Source organism: Salvelinus fontinalis, chromosome 18, assembly GCF_029448725.1.
Source record: "Salvelinus fontinalis isolate EN_2023a chromosome 18, ASM2944872v1, whole genome shotgun sequence".
Lineage (NCBI taxonomy): Eukaryota > Metazoa > Chordata > Actinopteri > Salmoniformes > Salmonidae > Salvelinus > Salvelinus fontinalis.
In genome coordinates, this window is record NC_074682.1 from 33,447,722 (window position 1) to 33,470,941 (window position 23,220).

General features: G+C 45.6%; 1 protein-coding gene across 4 annotated transcripts in view; it reads right to left on the reverse strand.

Moving 5' to 3' along the window:
- LOC129815332 (phospholipase DDHD2-like) overlaps positions 1 to 23,220 on the reverse strand; it is a 56,932-nt gene that overhangs the window by 11,251 nt on the left and 22,461 nt on the right. The window contains exons 1-12 of one of the 4 annotated variants that reach the window (XM_055869042.1): positions 18,717 to 19,384; positions 17,739 to 17,842; positions 11,735 to 13,127; positions 8,707 to 8,767; positions 7,810 to 8,041; positions 6,596 to 6,667; positions 6,413 to 6,465; positions 6,180 to 6,320; positions 3,142 to 3,218; positions 2,965 to 3,008; positions 2,338 to 2,504; positions 1,303 to 1,409 (exon numbers count right to left, since the gene is read on the reverse strand). In XM_055869042.1, coding sequence (XP_055725017.1) covers positions 1,303 to 1,409; positions 2,338 to 2,504; positions 2,965 to 3,008; positions 3,142 to 3,218; positions 6,180 to 6,320; positions 6,413 to 6,465; positions 6,596 to 6,667; positions 7,810 to 8,041; positions 8,707 to 8,767; positions 11,735 to 13,127; positions 17,739 to 17,842; positions 18,717 to 18,880 — 2,615 coding nt within the window. In that variant the 5' untranslated portion in view covers positions 18,881 to 19,384. Of the gene's footprint in view, positions 1 to 1,302; positions 1,410 to 2,337; positions 2,505 to 2,964; positions 3,009 to 3,141; positions 3,219 to 6,179; positions 6,321 to 6,412; positions 6,466 to 6,595; positions 6,668 to 7,809; positions 8,042 to 8,706; positions 8,768 to 11,734; positions 13,128 to 17,738; positions 17,843 to 18,716; positions 19,385 to 23,220 lie in introns of those variants that run through there. The other 3 variants (XM_055869044.1, XM_055869043.1, XM_055869041.1) reach the window with 3 other exon arrangements.

Below are 23,220 nucleotides of genomic sequence, written 5' to 3' on the forward strand. Positions count from 1 at the left end.
GAGTTTGTATTGCAGGAAGCAAATTTCTGCTTGAAAAAGCTAGCCTTGGCTTTTCTAACTGCCTGTGTATATTGGTTTCTAGCTTCCCTGAAAAGTTGCATATCACGGGGGCTGTTCGATGCTAATGCAGAACGCGATAGGATGTTTTTGTGTTGGTTAAGGGCAGTCAGGTCTGGAGAGAACCAAGGGCTATATCTGTTCCTGGTTCTAAATTTCTTGAATGGGGCATGCTTATTTAAGATGGTGATGAAGGCATTTAAAAAAAAATAATCAGGCATCCTCTACTGACGGGATGAGATCAGTATCCTTCCAGGATACCCCGGAAAGGGTCGATTAGAAAGGCCTGCTCGCGGAAGTGTTTCAGGGAGCGTTTGACAGTGATGAGTGGAGGTCGTTTGACCGCTGACCCATTACGGATACAGGCAATGAGGCAGTGATCGCTGAGGTCTTGGTTGAAAACAGCAGAGGTGTATTTAGAGGGCAAGTTGGTTAGGATGATATCTATGAGGTTACCCATGTTTACGGCTTTGGGGTGGTACCTGGTAGGTTCATTGATCATTTGTGTGAGATTGAGGGCATCAAGCTTAGATTGTAGGATGGCTGGGGTGTTAAGCATGTCCCAGTTTAAGGCAGCTAGCAGCACAAGCTCTGAAAATAGATGGGGGGCAATCAGTTCACATATGGTGTCCAGAGCACAGCTGGGGGCAGAGGGTGGTCTATAGCAGGCAGCAACGGTGAGAGACTTGTTTTTAGAGAGGTGGATTTTTAAAAGTAGAAGTTCAAATTGCTTGGGTACAGACCTGGATAGTAGGACAGAACTCTGCAGGCTATCTTTGCAGTAGATTGCAACACCGCCCCCTTTGGCCGTTCTATCTTGTCTGAAAATGTTGTAGTTAAGGATGGAGATTTCAGACAAGTTTTCATTTTTGGTGGTCTTCCTAAGCCAGGATTCAGACATGGCTAGAACATCCCGGTTGGCAGAGTGTGTTCAGGCAGTGAATAAAACAAACTTAGGGAGGAGGCTTCCAATGTTAACATGCATGGAACCAAGGCTATTACGGTTACAGAAGTCATCAAAAGTAAGGCCATTCTACTGCCAATGTTTGTCCATGGAGATTGCATGGCTGTGCTCGATTTTGTACACCTGTCAGCAACGGGTGTGGCTGAAATAGCCGAATCCACTAATTTGAAGGGTGTCCACATACTTTTGTGTTTATAATCTTAAATACAATATAAATAATCTCTTTGGGTAAAATAAATCAAAATTATATTAAACTAAAAAGTGTATGTGTCTGTCTTTACTTGTCTAGTTTTTCCTCAGCGTGGATCTTGAGTGTGTGGTATCTCTGCTCCTCCTGTCTGACGCGGACCAGATACTCTTGGGCACACTTCTTCAGCACCTCTTCATTCTAGATACACACACACAGACAGATCTGAAATTTAATTCAACCGAATGTATTGTTTTGGTGGGTTGGTATTTCTCCATTACAAGTAGTGATAATGAAAGGTCAGGTAAAGAACAATCAAAACATGAAGTAAAACACAGAATACAAAATGGACAGACAGAAAGGTTTACTTCAACTCAACAGTCTTTCAAGTACAGTGAGTGAACCTTGGTAGTGTAACGTTAACACAAGTCACGCATAAGCGGCTGGTAGGAGGAGCTATAGCAGGATGGGCTCATTGTAATGGCTGGAATGGTATACATGAAACGGTATCAAACATATGGAAATGATGTTTGACTCCGTCTCATTTACTCCATTCCAGCCATTACAATGAGCCTGTCTGCCTATAGCTCCTCCCACCAGCCTCCACTGGTATCACGCACACCTTCTTAAACCTTCTCTCTAGTCTCACGTTAACACATACCTTCTTAAACCTTCTCTCTAGTCTCACGTTAACACATACCTTCTTAAACCTTCTCTCTAGTCTCACGTTAACACATACCTTCTTAAACCTTCTCTCTAGTCTCACGTTAACACATACCTTCTTAAACCTTCTCTCTAGTCTCACGTTAACACATACCTTCTTAAACCTTCTCTCTAGTCTCACGTTAACACATACTTTCTTAAACCTTCTCTCTAGTCTCACGTTAACACATACCTTCTTAAACCTTCTCTCTAGTCTCACGTTAACACATACCTTCTTAAACCTTCTCTCTAGTCTCACGTTAACACATACCTTCTTAAACCTTCTCTCTAGTCTCACGTTAACACATACCTTCTTAAACCTTCTCTCTAGTCTCACGTTAACACATACCTTCTTAAACCTTCTCTCTAGTCTCACGTTAACACATACCTTCTTAAACCTTCTCTCTAGTCTCACGTTAACACATACCTTCTTAAATCCTTCCAGGATGGTCTTCATGTTCTCGTAACGTCTAAAGAGGTCCGAGAGTGAGCGCTCCACAGAGTTGAGGTCGGCCAGGGCCTGGTCCCGCTCCAGAGTCACCTGCTGGACACTCACCTGGGAGCCCAGGACACTCCTCTTGTGCTGCTCATCCTCTGCAAAGTTTACAGGTCTAAGGTCACTAAGTTGAGATACGTCCAAACAAGGATAAGGGTACAAGGGTGTTTCAATAGCCTAATAGGCTTGCTATCAACGTCTAGTTCCATGAATTTGCTCTGATGTTTAAAAAAACAAGAGAATTCAATCAAATTATAACAAAAAGAGAATACAAAGATAATTGTTCATTTGTCAATACATTAATTTCCATTTCCTGATGAATAAATTTGCAACATTTTCTAAAAACATGTTTTCACTTTGTTATGAGGTATTGTGTGTAGCAGGGGAGGAAAAAAATATTTTGATCCATTTTGAAATCAGGCTGGAACAACAAAATGTGGAATAAGTCTAGGGGTATGAATAAGCTGAAAGTCATAAGCTGGTAGGTATCAACTATATTGCTTTTACCAATCCTGTGATTTCATATCAGTGCAGATAATTAACTCTTCAAGAACTTACCAATCATCTGTGCAACTGTTTTCTCGTACTCCACCACTATTTTCCTACAAGAGATGAATAAACACAAATCCAAATAAAAAGGTTTATTTTCAGTCTAAAAGCTTTCTTGTGAGTTTTCCTGTTATATATGATTAACTTTGAATTATGTCGAACTAAAACAACAGTGCCATATAATACCTCATCTCTAACACCTCCATATGACTGTCTTCATACTTTCTCTTCCACTCGTTGGGCTCTATCTCTTTAGTGATTATCTGTTGGGGAGAAAACACTATGCTTAATATAGGCTTGGCAGGCATCCAGTTGCTTGCTACAGATGTAGGATCTTAATTTGAGCCAGTTTCTACAGCTGGAAAATAATCCTGCAGAAACAGGAAATGTCAATTATTAAATGGATCATAATAATGGACATGTAGGTGTCATGATCGTCTTTAGGTGAAAGAGAGGACCAATGCGCAGCGTGATATAGATACATCTTCTTTTATTTGAGAAGATGAAACGAACACGAAACTAATACAAATACCCCCCCCACCCCAAAGGTGCGGACTCCGGCCGCAAAACCTGACACAGAAGGGGAGGGTCCGGGTGGGCCTTCCTACGGCGGCGGCTCAGGTGCGGGACCCCACTCCACCATAGTCAATACCCGCTTTGGTGGCGCCTCTGGAACGGCGACCCTTGCAGCGAGTCCCGGACTGAAGACCATCCCAGAGGGCGCCACTGGACGGAGGGGCAGCTCCGGATTGAGGGGCAGCTCCGGACTGAGGGGCAGCTCCGGACTGAGGGGCAGCTCCGGACGGGAGGGGCGGCTCCTGACTGGAGTGGCGGCTCCTGACTGGAGGGGCGGCTCCTGACTGGAGGGGCGGCTCCTGACTGGTGGGGCGGCTCATGACTGGTGGGGCGGCTCATGACTGGTGGGGCGGCTCATGACTGGCGGGCGGCTCATGACTGGCGGGCGGCTCATGACTGGCGGGCGGCTCATGACTGGCGGGCGGCTCATGACTGGCGGGCGGCTCATGACTGGCGGGCGGCTCATGACTGGCGGGCGGCTCTGGCGGCTCCTGACTGGCGGGCGGCTCTGGCGGCTCCTGACTGGCGGGCGGCTCTGGCGGCTCCTGACTGGCGGGCGGCTCTGGCGGCTCCTGACTGGCGGGTGGCTCTGACGGCTCGGGACAGACGGACGGCTCTGACGGCTCGGGACAGACGGACGGCTCTGACGGCTCGGGACAGACGGACGGCTCTGACGGCTCGGGACAGACGGACGGCTCTGACTGCTCGGGACAGACGGACGGCTCTGACGGCTCTGACGGCTCGGGACTCTGGCCGGCTGAGGTGCACAGTAGGCCTGGTGCGTGGTGCCGGAACTGGAGGTACCGGGCTAAGGACACGCACCTCAAGGCTAGTGCGGGGAGCAGCAACAGGGCGCACAGGACTCTGGAGACGCACAGGAGGCTTGGTGCGTGGTGCCGGAACTGGTGGTAATGGGCTGGAGACACGCTGGTGGTAATGGGCTGGAGACCACAGGGCGAGTGCGTGGAGGAGGAACAGAGCTCTGGAGACACACTGGAAGCCTGGTGCGTGGTGTTGGCACTGGTGGTACTGGGCTGGGGCGGGGAGGTGGAGCCGGATATTTCCCGGACCGTGCAGGCGTACTGGCTCCCTTGAGCACCGAGCCTGCGCAACCTCACCTGGTTGAATGCTCCCCGTAGCCCGACCAGTGCGGGGAGGTGGAATAACCCGCACTGGGCTGTGTTGGCGAACCAGGGACACCATGCGTAAGGCTGGTGCCATGTATGCCGGCCCGAGGAGACGCACTGGAGACCAGACGCGTTGAGCCGGCTTCATGGCACCCGGCTAAATGCTCAATCTAGCCCGGCCGATACGAGGAGCTGGAATGTACCGCACCGGGCTAAGCACACGTACAGGAGACACTGTGCGCTCTTCCGCATAACGCGGTGTCTGCCCGTACTCTCGCTCTCCACGGTAAGCACGGGGAGTTGGCGCAGGTCTCCTACCTGACTTCGCCACACTCCCTTTTAGCCTCCCCCCAAGAATTTTTTGGGGCTGCTTCACAGGCTTCCGTGCTAGCCGCGTACCTTAGTAACGTCTCCGTTCCTCCATTCTTCGGTATCCCTCCTCGCACTGTTCCAACGAATCCCAGGCGGGCTCCGGCACTCTCTCTGGATCGATCGACCAGTGCTCTATTTCCTCCCAGGTTGTATAGCCCAGATCCTTCTCCCAAGTCCACGAGTCCTGCGTAATGGACCGCTGCTGCTGCTGTCGCTGCTGCCCATTACCACGCTGCTTGGTCCGATTATGATGGGTAATTCTGTCACGATCGTCTTTAGGTGAAAGAGAGGACCAAGGCGCAGCGTGATATAGATACATCTTCTTTTATTTGAGAAGATGAAACGAACACGAAACTAATACAAACTAAACAAAACAACAAACGACCGTGAAGCTAACAAACAAAAGTGCAGACACAAGCTACTAACGTCAAACATAGACAATTACCCACAACCTACCTAATGCCTATGGCTGCCTTAAATATGGCTCCCTATCAGAGACAACGATAGACAGCTGTCTCTAATTGAGAACCAATCCAGGCAACCATAGACTTACATAAACACCTACACTGAACACAACCCCATGAACTCTACAAAACCCCCTATACAATACAAACACCCTAGACTAGACAAAAAACACACAAACATCCCCCATGTCACACCCTGACCTAACTAAAATAATAAAGAAAACAAAGATAACTAAGGCCAGGGCGTGACAGTAGGGGTAGTTTTTTCTTAAAGGGAAAATCAAGTCTGAAATTTCAAAGTGAAAACTACAAACTTCAGAAACCTTTTTAAATCTAAAATACATTCCTTTAACAGGTTGATAAAATGAAGATCCTACATCAGTACTTGTTGAGAGTTTGAGTATGTTTACTATGGTATAATAGAAGTACTGCAGTGAGTGTGCAGTACTACAGTGACAGTCAGCAATCAGGGAACTGGGCCTTTAGCTCAGAGGGCTAGCTCTTAGTGCAACCTAGGTTGTTTTCTTTAGGGCAGGCAATGGGAAACGAAAATGAGCATTTCTAATTAGATATCTCCAGATAGTCCCTCCCTATTTCAGTCCGTTTTCTTCAATTTGGTGCCTAATGAACATGACCCAGATCTTTTCAGTTTGGTATAATAACCACTATTGGTCAGTTACTATACCTCCTCTCTGATCAAGGTGAGCACCGCTGCTTTGTCCATCTCATTTAGCGATATGGTATCCATGGAGGAGGGACTACCTTTGTCATCCTGTCCCTTGCAGCCAATCAACTTTAGCCTTGGGGTGATTGACAGCTCTTCACTCTATAGACACCAAGGAAAAAACATTTCAATCTGTGCTCTAATGCAAGCATAACAAATCTTAGAGACAAATCAAAAGATCTAAGCCTACTTACTGAAATGAAAATCTCATTTTCCTTCATATAGTGTGTTATCTTCGCCTGTGGCCCTGAGAGGAAGACAATAATACATGAATAAGTATTATGGGGATCAGAGTACGTGAGCAGAGCGGAGCTGGAGCTAAATATTTTCACAAAGAAAGTTATAAAACACTCAGGTCCTAAATCAAGGTGACTTACAAAGATGAGGACCAAGAGCAAGAGAGGGAGCGCGGTGATGTAGTGTCACCAACTTAAGAATCATTGTGGAATCTGAAAAGACACTTATCCCAACAGCATGATGGTGTACATACCACGTGCACATGCTAACAGAAAGGAACTAGGTGGGTAGATAACTAAGTGTGTCATTGTAGCAAAATATTTACAGTGCCTTCGGAAAGACCCCTTGATTTTTTCCACATTTTGTTATGTTACAGCCTTGTTCTAAAATTGATTAAATAAAAGAATATCCTCAGCAATCTACACACAATACCCCATAATGACAAAGCGAAAACAGGTTTTAGAAATGTTTGCAAATGGAATAAAAATATAAAACAGAAATACCTTATTTACCTAAGTATTCAGAGCCTGATTTTTTTTTACTCTGCGTCTGCCCAGCCTGGCAAGAGTGGCCAAAAAGATGTTTCGCATGACCAGTGGCTGCAAGTTTGGAGAGGATATCAGCTGCTGGCCGGCTGATAATATAAGCAATTAATCTAAAAATGAATTCAAGGCACTAATAAGTATTTTTCTGTCTGTCTGCTGACCTATTTAGTGTTTATATGCTGTTTAATATGACATGTAGCCTATTTAAAATTATGTTCGCTTCTTACATTCACCTTTTTGTGTTTATTAAAATATTTTCATTCAAATCCATATGGTTTGGTTTCAATACTTAAAAACCAATTGGTAGGTCCAGGCAGTCACAATAATAGATGGGTTGTGATTCAATTGTGATTTTAATGAATGGAGCGAATTTGGAGCAGGAGTTTTTTTCCCCTGTGAGCACTGAGTGGTTTTTAGCAGTGCCGTATGAAAGGACATGGAGCGCCTGAGCGGTGATTCCATGAGCAATGAGCGGGATTTCCAACCGCTCAACTCCGTTAACATGCTCTGATGGCAATGGAGATGGAAAAGTCATTTACTCAACTTGATTTTCAATGGCCAATAGATGGCAGTAAAAACTATTATGGACTACAATCCCAGAGGCTCTCCAGAAACTGCTTTTCTGCTTTGTCTGTAGTCAAGTGTAATCTAATGGAGCTAATCTAATGGATTGTCTAAAACTGCTGGCATTATTTTGTTTTTTGTTTTGCAGCCACTGGCCCCTTTAGACTTTTAAACAGAGTCCCTTTGACTACGTCTTGGTCATTGAATAAATCTAAAGAACGCCCTGAGAGCCAAACCAAACTTACCATCCAGCATTGCCTGGCTTTTGACATTGTCTGTGATGGCCAGGCCTTTGGTTGGGCCTTTAGCTGGGCCTTTGGCACACACTGAGTCTTCTTCCTCCTCCTCCACCTCCATCCCGGCCTCCTCATTGGCTTTCTGGTCCATGATTTCACTGCAAGCCAGCTTTTCCTCATCGGTGGCATGGCGAATGCGGCGGGGCATTTCTTGGACCTGTGACACTACCACATCCTCTTCCTATAAACAAGAGAATGGAGTGTCAGCATACCGTCAGCCTACAGTCAGATAGAACACCTGTGGTGTCATTACTATATTGAATTGAATGTATTCCATCTGGTAAACTGGGATGGGAACCACGGGCTGGGAACTACTGAGCCACATTGTAAAATCTGCATAGAGAGTCCACCAACAAAAAAAGTAAACAATGGTGTAATATTGCACGGTGCATTCCATATGCATTTTAACATGCAAATAGCACTTGATTTCTACAATATTTTTGTTTTGTTTCTCAAAGTAGTAGATTAGGTGGTTCACTTGAGGTAGTTTAATAGTCAATTGGAGTGTTATGGGATGCGATAAAACTTGATGGCACATGGCATCTACAGACTGATAAACACGTGCTGAGTGATGATTCATGCATCTGTCAACACGACAGGGCTGTACCGCAGTGCTATGGACACAATGATGAGTGTGAGAAAGGGATGCACTTGTCAGCATGAGAGAAAGAAGCTGTGTGTGTGTGTGTGTGTGGGGGTGTGGGTGTGGGTGTGGGTGTGGGTGTGTGTGTGTGTGTTAACCTACTGAGTAATAGACATTGCAGTGCCACTGTAGCAAGGTTATATTCAACTGATATTGCACAAGCACTTATGCACACACACACACACACGCACACACACACACACCTGATTGCAGACATTCAGGACCAGGGACTGGTTTTCATACTTCTTCACCTTACACGAATTCCTAGAGGAACACCGGAAGAGGATTTGTAAATACAGAATATACAGTAGCATTGGTTATTAGGACACTGAACATGTAATTGTTTGGGACATGTATCTAATAAACTGTACTTTTTTAAATTTATTTTTATTTTCACTTTTATTTTTAATGCCATACAACTCTCCTTCCGTGGCCTCCAACTGCTCTTTCCTAGCCTCAGTGTAGTGGGCAGCTGGGAGGAGGTGCTCTTATTCTCCATGGACTTTACAGTGTCCCAGAACATTTTGGAGTTTGTGCTACAGGATTCAAATTTCTGTTTGAAAAAGCTAGCCTTTGCTTTCCCAGCTGCCTGTGTATATTGGTTCGTAACTTCCCTGAAAAGTTGCATATCGCAGGGGCTTTTCGATGCTAATGCAGTACGCCAGAGGATGTTTTTGTGCTGGTCAAGTGCACTCAAGTCTGGAGTGAACCAAGAGCTATATCTGTTCCTGGTTCTACATTTTTTGAATGGGGCGTGCTTATTTAAGATGGTGAGGAAAGCACTTTTATAGAATAACCAGGCATTCTTTACTGACGGAATGAGGTCAATATCCTTCCAGGATACCCGGGCCAGGTCGATTAGAAAGGCCTGCTCGCTGAAGTGTTTTAGGAAGCGTTTTCACAGTGATGAGGGGTGGTCATTTGATCACAGACCCATTACGGACGCAGGCAATGAAGCAGTGATCGCTGAGATCCTGGTTGAAGACAGCAGAGGTGTATTTGGAGGTCAGGTTGGTTAGTATGATATCTATGAGGGTGCCCGTGTTTACGGATTTGGGGTTGTACCTGGTAGGTTCATTAATAATTTGTGTGAGATTGAGGGCATCAAGCTTAGATTGTAGGATGGCCGGGTTGTTAAGCATATCTCAGTTTAGGTCACCTAACAGCACGAGCTCTGAAGATAGATGGGGGGCAATCAATTCACATATGGTGTCCAGGGCACAGCTGGGGCAGAGGGTGGTCTATAGCAAGCGGCAACGGTGAGAGACTTGTTTCTGGAAAGGTGGATTTTTAGAAGTAGAATCTCAAATTGTTTGGGCACAGACCTGGATAGTAAGACAGAACTCTGCAGGCTATCTCTGCAATAGATTGCAACTCCGCCCCCTTTGGCAGTTCTATCTTGTTGGAAAATGTTATAATTAGGGATGGAAATTTCAGGGTTTTTGATGGTCTTCCTAAGCCAGGATTCAAACACGGCTAGGACATCCGGGTTGGCAGAGTGTGCTCAGGCAGTGAATAAAACAAATTTAGGGAGGAGGCTTCTAATGTTAACATACATGAAACCAAGCCTTTTACGGTTACAGAAGTCAACAAATGAGAGCGCCTGGGGAGTGGGAGTGGAGCCAGGCACTGCAGGGCCTGGATTAACCTCTACATCACCAGAGGAACAGAGGAGGAGTAGGATAAGGGTACGGCTAAACGCTATAAGAACTGGTCGTCTAGTACGTTCGGAACAGAGAGTAAAAGGATCAGGTTTCTGGGCATGGTAGAATATACTCAAGGCATAATGTACAGACAAAGGTATGGTAGGATGTGAATACAGTTGAGGTATACCTATGCATTGAGTGACGATGAGAGAGATATTGTCTCTAGAAACATCATTTAAACCAGGTGAGGTCACCGCATGTGTGGGAGGTGGAACTAAAGGGTTATCTAAGGCGTATTGAGCAGGGCTAGAGGCTCTACAGTGAAATAAGGCAATAATTACTAACCAAAACAGCATTGGTCAAGGCATATTGACATTAGGGAGAGGCATACATAGCCGAGTGATCATAGGGGTCCAGTGAGTTGCTCAGGCGGGCCGGAGACACGCCGATTCAGGCAGCTAGCGGGCCGGGGATAGCAAGCTAGCAGAAGGGCCTGAGAGGGACGTCGTGACGGAAGAAGTCAGTAGTAGCCCCCTCGTACTGTAACGTCGGCAGACCAGTCGTCGTGGATCAGCAGGGCTCCGTGTGGTGAAAGAGTCCAGGCCAATTGGCAAAATAGGTATAGTGGCCAAAGAATTTGTCTGATGGGCCTCTTAAGCTAACAGTCCGATATGCTCTAGACAGCGGATAGCAGGCTAGCAGATGGTTGATACACACTATTCTCCCATTGGTCTAATCAGTATTGCACAGCACTATGCAAAATCCTATGCAGATATAAATCTGTTATTTAACTCTCCAAAGACTCACAAGGCAACCATTAAGGAAATAGCCTACTAGCTGATGAAGGCATGTTTTTTAAGGGGGAAGGTTCACGTGCCAACATGCAGGAGTGCAGGACACTAAAAGCTCCTTCACTGAGCTCTCATCATAACAACACATGCAATAGGACTGAAAGCAAAGATGGCAGACCAACCCAGAGAGCGAGAGAGAGAGAATGAGTGTGGAAAGAGGGAGTACTACTTACAACTGAAAACAGAGAAACTTCACTTGTTCAGTGGTCCTGAGGCGAATGAACACAAGGTGGGAGGAGAAGCAGAGAAAAGGTGCATGATAGACAGACAGTGGAGGTTGGTTGGTAGGGTTGGCGGGAGAAGGTCAATAGGGAATACAGCAGGAAATTGAAAGATGAGGGAGAGAGCGAAGGAGGAATGAGTAGAGATGTACTGCTCAGCATTATGAGATAGGTTTCTAGGAGTTGGCTGGGGAGGTGAAGATTTGGCAGCAGGCTTCTGACAAACATTATGATGCCAGTGGCCTTGCAAATGGCAAAAATATATTTCCCAGCCTAATGTGAGAACCATGAAGCCAAGTTTGGTATCACATAGGCCATTGAGCAATATCTAACATGTTTACTCGCTTTCTGACAGTATTGTTTTATAAAATACACATTGCCAAGTGTTTTTAAAAGACACGGGAAGAAAATGGAATGCTTTCTTCTTGTTAAGACAATCCACATTCTGAAAACAGAACTAACATGAAGAAGGCTATACTAGTGTTGGAACACTAGTGAGTGTAGAGGACTTACGTGATGATCCTGTCCTTGCTTTTCTTTGGAGTCTGACACATTCTCTTCCCCTCATCCAGGGGCTTCTCCAGCTTTGGTTTCACTGCTTCCTCTGCTGGCGGAGGAGGTGGGGTATCCTGGGAGGTTGAGTTCTCGCTGCCCAGGGCTGTAGATGGCTTAAAGGGGTCCACATAGTTGTCAAAGTTGTGAGGATCAAAGCTGTAGGATCCTTTGGGCAAAACCGGGGAACTACTTATTTTGACACCACCACCCCCAAACGGGTTCAAATTAGGGTCATCCCACTGATTGGGGTCAAAGTTATAAGTGGACTTGGGAATAGGAACGTCGTGCAAACTTAAGGAGGCACCTGGCATGGAAAGAGGTTCGGAAGTCGTTTCTGAAACCGTCTCTACTACCGGTTCAGCTATTACTGGTTCGGGTGCCGGCGTTAGAGCAGGTACTGTTGTCGTTGCTTTTGCCCTTGGTTTCTTGACGGCGAGCTTGCTGCTGGGCTTTTTACCCATCCTCCTGGGCTGTGTTTTTTTTACCTCGACTGCCTCGTCTAATCCAAACTCCATCTTCACAGGCTTGGGCTCCTCTGATGCCTCCGACGCTGAATCTTTGACCTCCTCAACGTCCATTTTAGGTGAGGAACTAGTCCCACAAAACGGTGGAGAAGAGCTGCATACAGGTAACGACCCCAGTGTGGGCAGGGAGCTAGGTACAGGTAGCGACTCTATTGTGGGCAGGGCATCGGCTGCAAAAGCTGGCGGGGAGTTCTGAATTTTGTAGCCGCCACTGGCCAACGGATTGAAGCTGTTGTCGAATTGGTCCAGGTTGAAGTTGTAGCTTGCCTTAGGGACTAGGGTGATATCACTGTTCCCGTCCCTCTGTGCACTAGCCCTGGAAAAGGCTCCCTTTATCTTCAGGGAAGGGGGTATGGTATTAGTGTGTTTGGCCTGAGGTTCAGGGATGGTCTCTATGGGGTGTCCATTACAAAGCGTCTCTGTACTGCTAGCCTCCTTAGTTAGGCCTAAGTCTAGAGAGGTAGCAAGTGGCCTCTCCCCTTCAGGTAGGCCTAAGTCTAGAGAAGTAGCCAGTGGTCTATCCTCCTCAGTTAGGCCTAAGTCTAGAGAAGTAGCCAGTGGTCTATCCTCCTCAGGTAGACCTAAGTCTAGAGAAGCAGTGGCCTTTGCTGCTCCATTGGTCTGGGCTGATGGGCCTGCTATTGGGGGTTGAACCTCTGCAGTGTCTGTGGTGTTGGGCAGTGTTTGTGGCCCCTCCTTAGGGGCCTCCTCCTCAGGGGCCAAGGGGGGCTTGGCCTGACCCATGTTCTCGTTAAAGAGGAGGCTAGGAGCTGGATCCCTGGCTGGGCCAGACACTATCAGCTGTTCATCTTCCTCCCCCAGAGCATCTGGTAAAAGCAGGAGAGGGGATTTGACAAGTCGACTCAAAAACAAGTAAAAAACATAGCCACAAATGCAAAATTTGATCAAATATATTATTTGGAGTGTGCTGTAATTTCAACAAAATAGCCTTCTCAAGGCAGGTTGCTAGCTACAGTATGAATATTAAGAAAGGTTAAGAGAAAGGCTACCAATCCCACAGTAATATACAGTTGCATGCATATATTTCCATGGTTACGCTATTCTTTAAATACCTAATAACATAACAATGCATTCATGTGACTGAAAACTGTGATAAGGAAATATAAAAACTATAATGGCAGGTAGCCTAGTGGTTAGAGCGTTGGGCCAGTAACCGAAAGGTGGCTAGATTAAATCCCCGAGCTGACAAGGTAAAAATTTGTCGTTCTGCCCCTGAACAAGGAAGTTAACCCACTGTTCCTAGGCCGTCATTGTAAATAAGAATTTGTTCTTAACTGACTTGCCTAATAAATGAATAACAGGTTAGACTGAGAGAGCTATTGATTTTGCAACACTCCCTTTAGAATGTACACCTGTTTCATGATGGCTGTCATCTTCAAAGTAGTTTTCATGCAAAATTCTGTTGCTAGGAGACAGGGGTCAGCCTCTGACCTAGATTATTTATATACAGTGGAGTGGAGGAATTCATTTGCTACAGCGTTTAATGCAGCATTGATCCCCATATTCCAAATATTTAGAGCTACTGTAATCATTACTAAGCAAAGTCAAATCTGCCATTAGTATGTTTACATATATGTGAATGTGCTTCAGTGTGTGTGTGCATGTGTGTGCATGCATGTGTGTGTGTGTGTGTGTGTGTGTATGTGCGCATGTGTGTGTGTGTGTGTATGTGCGCATGTGTGTGTGTGGAGAGAAGCAAAGAGAGAGGCTGAGGAAGAGAGTTATAACAACACTGGTGAATAGTCCATTGCAGCCTTACTTACAAAGATACCCTAGTACCCAGATCTATATTAATTCTGTTTAACTGTTCTAGAATCAGTTAATCAGAGTTCAGATCACTGTACCCAGGGCTTCAAGGTTATATGTTTTATGTTTTTATTGAGATTACCAGTACAAACAATAGAAATCATAATACAAAAGGTTAGGCTATGTTTTACAGTGCATTTGGAAAGTATTCAGACCCCTTTACTTTTTCCACATTTTGTTACGTTACAGCCTTATTCTAAAAATAGATTACATCGTTTTTTTCCCTCATCAATCCATCCACAATACCCCATAATGACAAAGCAAAAACTGAACTATCACATATCACCAATATCACCATATCACAGCAGGTAAAAATGGTCTGTCCTCGGTTGCAACACTCACTACCGAGTTCCAGACTGGCTCTGAAAGCAACGTCAGTACAAGAACGGTTCGTCGGGAGCTTCATGAAATGTGTTTCCATGGACGAATGCTACATGTCCAAGTGCATAGTGCCAACCAATGTTCCCTCCCCCGGAACTGCCACTCAGAAGAAATATCAGCCTGCACAGAGAAGCACGAGATTGAACTTCACTCAACTTTCTAGTTTCCCCCTTCACTTAAAACTATCAAAGTTTCCCGCTACTGTGGGAATTTCCAATATTACCCACTTTCACTGCAACATACCGAAACAAAACAACCTATGCAAGACTTAGTATGCAAAACTAACTATGCAAGAGATTTTCTTGTAGGCAGAATGCACTGGAGTAGGATTCTATTGCATTAAAAAGCACGACTCAGCCCGTACTCTACAGACCAGAGGGACAAAACCAATCAGAGCTGCAGTATCCCTATATGCAAATAGACCATTGTCATATATGGATCTGTGTTATTCACTTTGAACTGGACTGTGCTTACCACATGAGTGGTCTCGAGTAGATGCACTTGTTCTGAGATCAAAGCAAAAGCTGCATGTAGCCACTTGTGCACATTTGTTCACATTCTTTGCTAGTAAGTGAGTTATTAGCCCAGTTATAGCGAATTTCTAGTCAGCAATGGGGGAGTGGTTGCTTCCTACAGGAGCACAAAATGGCATTTCTAGCCATCTTTGAAAAGTGAGTCAGGGTAAAGAGCTTTTTTTCTGTCTTAAATGGGCAGTGTTGTATTTTGAGACAGGCTTGAATAAGCTAAGTAGCTTAAACCGCAAAAACATTTTTAAAAACATTTTTGTAAATGTATTCAGTATTCAGACCCTTTACACAGTACTTTGTTGAAGCACCTTTGGCAGAGATTACAGCATCACTGCACAGCTATTTTTAGGTCTTTCCAGAGATGTTTGATCGGGTTGAAGTCCGAGCTCTGGCTGGGGCACTCAAGGACATTCAGAGACTTGTCCCGAAGCCACTCCTGTGTTGTCTTGGCTGTGTACTTAGGGACATTGTCCTGTTGGAAGGTGAACCTTCGCACCCAGTCTGAGGTGCTGAGCGTTCTGGAGTAGGTTTTCATCAAGGATCTCTCTGTACTTTGCGCCGTTCATCTTGCCCTCAATCCTGACTAGTCTCCCAGTCCCTGCCGCTGAAAAACATCCCCACAGCATGATGCTGCCACCACCATGCTTCACCGTAGGGATGGTGCCAGGTTTCCTCCAGATGGGAAGCTTGCCATTCAGGCCAAAGAGTTCAATCTTGGTTTCATCAGATCCGAAAATCTTGTTTCTCGTGGTCTGAGAGTCTTTAGGTGATTTTTTGACTCCAAGCGGGCTGTCATGTGCCTTTTACTGAGGAGTGGCTTCTGTCTGGCCACTCTACCATAATGCCTGATTGGTGGAGTGCTGCAGAGATGGTTGTCCTTCTGGAAGGTTTTGCCATCTCCACAGAGGAACTCTGGAGCTCTGTCAGAGTCACCATCGGCCCTTCTCCCCCGATTGCTCAGTTTTGCCGGGCGGCCAGCTCTAAGAGGAGTCTTGGTGGTTCTAAACTTCTTCCATTTAAGAATGATAGAAGCCACTGTGTTTTTGGGGACCTTCAATGCTGCAAACATTTTTTGGTACCCTTCCCCAAATCTGTGCCTCGACACAATACTGTACCCTGAAGAGTGGAGGCTGTTATAGCAGCAAAGGGGGGACCAACTCCATGTTAATGCGCATGATTTTGAAATGAGATGTTAGGCGAGCAGGTGTCCACATACTTTTGGTCATGTAGTGTAGTTGAGTACTCAGAGAGTAGGAGGACAGACAACAAAGTTGGTTATTTTTGTGTACACTACTAAAGGTTTTTAAAGGTACCGCAGCTTCATGCTAGCCGGGTTCCAGATCTGCTTGTGCTTAATTGGCAGCACAAACAGATCTGGAACCATTAGCAAGACAACACAAACAGATCTGGAACCATTAGCAAGACAACACAAACAGATCTGGAACCATTAGCAAGACAACACAATGGGGCCCATTGATCCAAATCTATCTGATGGGGCCCATCAATATAATGGAGATATTTTTAGTTCCATCACATGGGATGTCACTCTCCTGACCTTTGACCCCTCCCACTGACAATTAAAAACAAGGAGGAGCAACTGCTTTTGTTCCTGGGTGACCTCCTGAGTTCCATAGTCAAAAGCCAATTCCCATGCAGGCCGTGGTCCCATTCTCTACCTTTTACTTATCCAATGTTACAATAATAATATTTTATTTGGGCCACATATGCTATTGTTGTGGAGTAACCTCCCTCAGTTTGACCTGAATGGATAAGATACGTTCTTTATTCAACCCGTGACTACTCCCTCACCACATACGTAATTGTTGGTGTGAATAAGGTACTTTAATACCAACCTTTAAGTGCTATGTAACTTTAATGGCCTTCATGAATGTCTAACAGTCAGATACATACCTAGAAAAGTACGGTAGGCAGACAAAGCACATGTCTTCAATTACAGTGGCATGGTACACCTCCCTCCGTTTGGCCACATGTCAGATGGAACAGAGTTAAAATAGCTCAACAGTAGGTGCAGTTTAATCTAAGGCAGTAGCAGTCCTTTGAGAGCAAACGCAATCTGCAGTTTCAGTTAAGAAAACATTATTAATGGACAGTCATCAAATGGTCTGAAGCACTAAATCTACTTGATTCTACCAAAGACTATCTTTTTTTAATGAAAACAGCCTATTGAAAACCATGTCTGAGGGAATGTTAAAAGTTGAAGCACCATGCGCATGTGCGCACACACACACAAACAAACAGTTCCCTGCAGGAAATGCACAGACAGAATGACAAAGCTCTATTGTTGCCATGGAAACTCCAAAAGAAGCCAGCCAGCTAATGCATTCTCTCCAGGTGATGGTCAGTCAATGGTGCGTGGTTGTGGGAGTGAAATGAAAAGGATGTTGGGGTGTCATGGTAGGCCATACCATGTACTGTAGATGTTGTGAGGGACTATTTTGTGGCATAATATCCCTACAACATCCCTTCCTGTGAAGTTGCTATGTGTGGTATGTCATTATGGTATGGTTGTGGTATGCTGTCATGCTCTTGTTGTTGTGGTTGCTGACTCATGTGTCCAAAAATAATTGCCCCTTCAGGGCTAGACAACTTTTTAAAATTTAATTGAATACAGGCATGTACATTTTTTTGGCGTGTTTTGTGCCTACTTCTATCTGTGTTGAAGGCAAGCAGCAATGATCTCACCTGCTCTGTCAGTGGTGAAGGTCTCCAGCTCTTCTGGGAATTGGAGTGGAGCGTGGACAGGGCTCTGAGCCTCTGGGGTTTCAAAGTGGCCCTCTGAGTCTGAACTGGAACAGAGAGAGAGAGAACGAGCAAAAGAGAGGGAGAGAGAGAGAGAGAGCAAGAGAGAGAGAGAGAGCAAGAGAGAGAGAGAGAGAGAGAGAGAGAGAGAGAGAGAGAGAGAGAGAGAGAGAGAGAGAGAGATGAGTATGGTCATATCACTAGAATATCTGGAAATACAAACCTATTATGTACATAATATACTATGTGTCCTCTACATGTTGTAGTATGTGTACTTATTTAAATGTAATGCGTTTGCATAGCTGTCATGTGCAAGACCAGTTGACTACATCTGATAAACAACTAATAGTAGCTGTGATTGGAAATAAGACTCACCACCACTCAATGCTGTGCTATAGGTATAGCAATTAAACACGGCTATAAAAATATATATTTGTATGCTGATCTCTCTCCATCTCTATCACACATCCTTGCGTGATAACACTATAAGCAGGGGAATGTCTTGCCCCCCCCCCCACAAGGAACAGGGACACACAGTGTGTGCTTTATTAAGATGACATCACTCGTTTGTATCTATCTGTGGTGTGGGACAATAATAAAATACATGAGGCGTGTTAAAATTCTCACACACACACACACCTCACACACACACTCGTGAATTAACTAGTAAGCCTATAACACAACATTGTTTGGGAGAACCTTACAGTAGGAAAAAACTGTTTAACAGTCAAATGCATTTTTCTTTCTTTCTTTTTTCTCACTTTCTCTGTCTCTCTGCTCATCCCCCCTTTAGAACAACACCAAGTCACAAACCCCACAGGTGGAAAAGCAAAGCAGGTGCCCCTCTCCCTCCAGCTGCCTTGCGGGGCTCTCACTGTTAAAAGGCTTCAAGGCTCCAATGTAGCCAACAAACACACTCGCCTGCAGCCTTGAGATCTCTCTTCCTCCTCCTCTCGCTGCCCTCCGCAGGGCAGCAGTCCATTCTCCTCCTTCACCTCCTGGCGCTCCACCTCCTCTCCCTCCTCTGCTCCCCGGACTGCTGTCCACGTCCACTTGGCCCATGATATGGGCGACAGCCAAGACATCCTCGACAACAAAGTTTTTGGCTTTCTCCTTTAGTCTGAGTAGAGTCAATAGACACTATCGGTTTGAATTGTGTCTGAAAAGACACTATTGGTCTTCTTCTCCCCCTCTTAAAGATCTTCCACTAGTAGTAGCTCCTCTGGACTATTTTCTTCTTCATGTTAGTGAGCAGCTCCCCCTGAAGAGACGAGACACTCCCTCCACTCCGCACTTTGCTGTTGATGCTCTATTTGGGAACTTGTTTTTCATAGAAAGGAAAGAGGCTTCTAGTCTTCTATCCTTCTCTCTCTCTCTCTCTCTCTCTCTCTCTCTCTCTCTCTCTCTCTCTCTCTCTCTCTCTCTCTCTCTCTATTTCTTTCTCTCTCTCTCTCTCTCTCTCTCCCTCTCTCTCTCTCTCTCTTTCTTTCTGTCACGCGCCCTCTCTCTCAGCTGCTGGGGCAGTCAGAATATCACAGCAATGATCAGCTAGGCTTCCAGAGCACTGCCTAGCTCTCACTTTCTGTCTGTCTCTGTCTCTCTCTCTCTCCCTCTCTCTCTCCCTCTTTACTTCAGGGACAGCCCATTGTGAAAGAACATAGGGGGAGAAAGGAAGCTTGCGGCTTCCAAAGAATGCTGTGTTCTCAGGACCAGTGAGTCTGGCGGCCCCTGTGGTGATAGAGTGGTAGCTCCCAGTCAAGCAGCCATTCCACACTCATGCAAAAAGCAGAGGCAAAACAAACTAGGGCTTATGAGAGGAGGAGTGAGTCTGGTGTAGCAGAGTGGTGGAGTCAGTGGAGCTCCATGTTTTACAGCACAGAGGGGTTTGGAATTAAGTCTCCCTAGCACCCCAGTCCTTAGTCTGTTTAACCGTTAACCGTTTCCCACCTCCGACAACCCAGCCAGGCGACGACAGATAGCCAAGCATGGCCCTTGTCACTCTCTGGCTCCCTGTTCCAATAGTCATCAATTCCCTTCCTTTCCTAGTTTCCTTAGGATGTTATTTTCCTTTCCTAATTACCTTTAAAATGTTCTTGTCCTTCATGAACGCTGACATGACAAGGTCTTTATTGGCTAAAGTAGAAACCTGACCGTATCTTTTCCCTCATGCCTATCAGTTGTCACCAAGGAAAGGAGATACGGTGAGGAAGCCATTCTAGATGACTGAAACACGACCTAGCTCTCACTGATAACACTGCTGTCTGCTTGAAATACCTGAAGAGCCTGGGGGAGTTAGCTGTTTGTTCACCTCCAATTATACATTACATGACCTTCCCTCCACTGTGTACTGTACCCAATGAGCAATAGGCAAGATGATAGCAATATACACAACATGACCAAAAGTATGTGGACACCTGCTCGTCAAACATCTCATTCCAAAATGGGCATTAATATGGAGTTGGTTCCCCCTTTGCTATAACAGCCTCCATTCTTCTGGGAAGGTTTTCCACTAGATGTTGTAACGTTGCTGGGGGGTCTTGCTTCCATTTAGCCACAAGAGCATTAGTGAGGTTGGGCACTGATGTTGGGCGATTAGGTCTGGTTCGCAGTCGGCATTCCAATTCATCCCAAAGGTGTTTGATGGGTTTGAGATCAGGGCTCTATGCAGGCCAGTCAAGTTCTTCAACGCTGAGCTCGACAAACCATTTGTGCACGGGGGCATTGTCATACTCAAACAGGAATGGGCCTTCCCCAAACTGTTGCCACAAATTTGGAAGCAATGAATCGTCTAGAATGTCATTGTATGCTGTAGCGTTAAGATTTCCCTTCAATGGAACTAAGGGGCCTAGCCCAAACCATGAAAAGCAGCCCCAAACCATTATTCCTCCTTCACCAATCTTCACAGTTGGCACTATGCATTGTGGCAGGTAGCGTTCTCCTGGCATCCGCCAAACCCATATTTGTTCGTCGGACTGCCAGATGGTGAAGCGGGATTCATCACTCCAGAGAAGGCGTTTCCACTGCTCCAGAGTCTAATGGTGGAAAGCTTTACACCACTCCAGCCGTTGCTTGGCATTGCGCATGGTGAACTTAGGCTTGTGTGCGGCTGCTCGGTCATGGAAACCCATTTCATAAAGCTCCCGACGAACAGTTATTGTGCAGACGTTGCTTCCAGAGGCAGTTTAGAACCTGGTAGTGAGTGTTGCAACCGAGGACAGACAATTTTTACGAGCTACGTGCTTTAGCACTCGGTGGTTCCGCTCTGTGAGCTTGTGTGGCCTACCACGTCGTGGCTGAGCCGTTGCTGCTCCTAGACATTTCCACTTCACAATAACAGCACTTACAGTTGACCGGGCAGCTCTAGCAGGGCATTAATTTGATGACTTGTTGGAAAGGTGGCATCTTATGACGGTGCCACATTGAAAGTCACAGAGCCCTTCAGTAAGGCCATTCTACTGCCAATGTTATCTGTTCCGGCTTAATGAAGCTGTCGTAAAGCCTTTATGAAGCCAAAATAATAACACTGGGATGCTGGTTTAAATCCCGGGCCTGCTGTCAGTGGGAATAGAACTACTGTAGTAATTAGACAAATGCTTGTGTCTGTTCCCAGCAACCATCTACTGCTGTGCCCTTGCCTTGGCAGCAGCTAATGGGGATCCTTAATAAATACAAAATACAAATACACCCCCCAAAAAAATAATTGTATGGGTAAAATGGATCCGCACTGAGACTACAGTCTCAGAGTCAAACACACACAGTCAGACATTGAGACAGTCACAGACAGACACAGACACATGTATGCACACACACACACACACACACACACACACACACACACACAAGCACACACACACACACACACACACACACACACAAGCACACACACACACACACACACACACACACACACACACACACACACACACACACACACACACACACACACACACACACACACACACACACACACACACACACACACACACACACACACACACCATGACACCATGACCATGATCCCCTCTCCCCTGTCCTTTCCCAGGATACAGACAGGGCGTCCCAGTTCCATCGGGCATTGCTGGATGAGCAGAGGGCTAGCACACGCACGCTTGTCTGAGGGCTAGTAAAGAGGACGGTAAAGGAATATGACACATCCCCTAACACATTGTCTCGCTGTCTCATCAAGGCACATGTCCTCACTGATCGGAGCAACCTCTCACTTTTCTCTGCTTTTCACAAACATCAACACTAAATCTATGTTTAGTCATGATGCCAGTCTTACACTGAACACCCAATAACAAGGATGGCCTTATGCAGGAAAGCGGGCCTTGCACAACAGCCTGCTAACATCGTATCTCTAGTGAGCCAAGCATGGAGGAACAATAACAATCGTTCACAAGTAGAAATCCTCTTTGGCTACTTCCTCTCTTCTCTTTTACCAGACAGGGTGGAGCTAAGATTGTGATGACAATATTAGTTAAGGAGGTGAATCCCTCTGGTAGGCATGCAACACAACATATACTAGTTAGTAAATATGTAGCTACAAACAGGCATGTTAGGAGACACCCAACTCTCTCTTTCTCTGATGTCGCCAACACAAACAGGCTCACACTCTCTTCGTCACTCACAAACATGCACGCGCACGCATACACACACACGTTATGCAAGTACGCACACACACACACACACTTGCATTTGTAGTGGGTTTTGTATTAGCCAGCTGCTCTGTCTGTCCTCACTGGTGCTATTTCTGTCTCCAGGCAAAGGAAGACATTTTATGTATGGCAGGGCCCTCATTTCATACGTCCTCATCCCAGTCTGTCCTCTTCTATAAAGTTATAAGCCTGATTTCCCTCCAAACTTCTCATTATGGGAACTTTGTTGCTGCTTGGTGTGATCCACAACATTCATAAGGGGATCTGACCTCTCCCCCTCTCTCGCTTTCTCTGTGTGCATGTGTGTATTTGTGTATATGTGAGTGTGTGAGAGAGAGATAAATAAATAATAAGTAACACAATGTATTTTATTAGTTTATGTAACATGCCAGCATCTGTCAGCTGTTGTGAGCCCCTCTGTTGCATAGCCATATGTGGAAGTGAGTCTATTTTCAGAGCAGTGATAATGATCATTGTTATTTTCATCCATGGCACATGACTTGTACTGCACCTGTCCAAAAACCTGACAGGGAAAATCACCACGCTCTGCACAACATAGGCTCAAAGACACAACGTCTTATAACAGTTATCTCATGTGTCTCTGTATCACTGAAACTTAACATTTGCCTACTTTTTTTTCATGTATTGTCAGAGAGTTGTAAAAATTTAAGTCATTTTTCGAGTCTACACAAGGAGAGGTGGAGGAGACCACATCCACGTACAGACATCTAAACTGCTTTCCAATCATGACTATAGACTGATCTCTATGC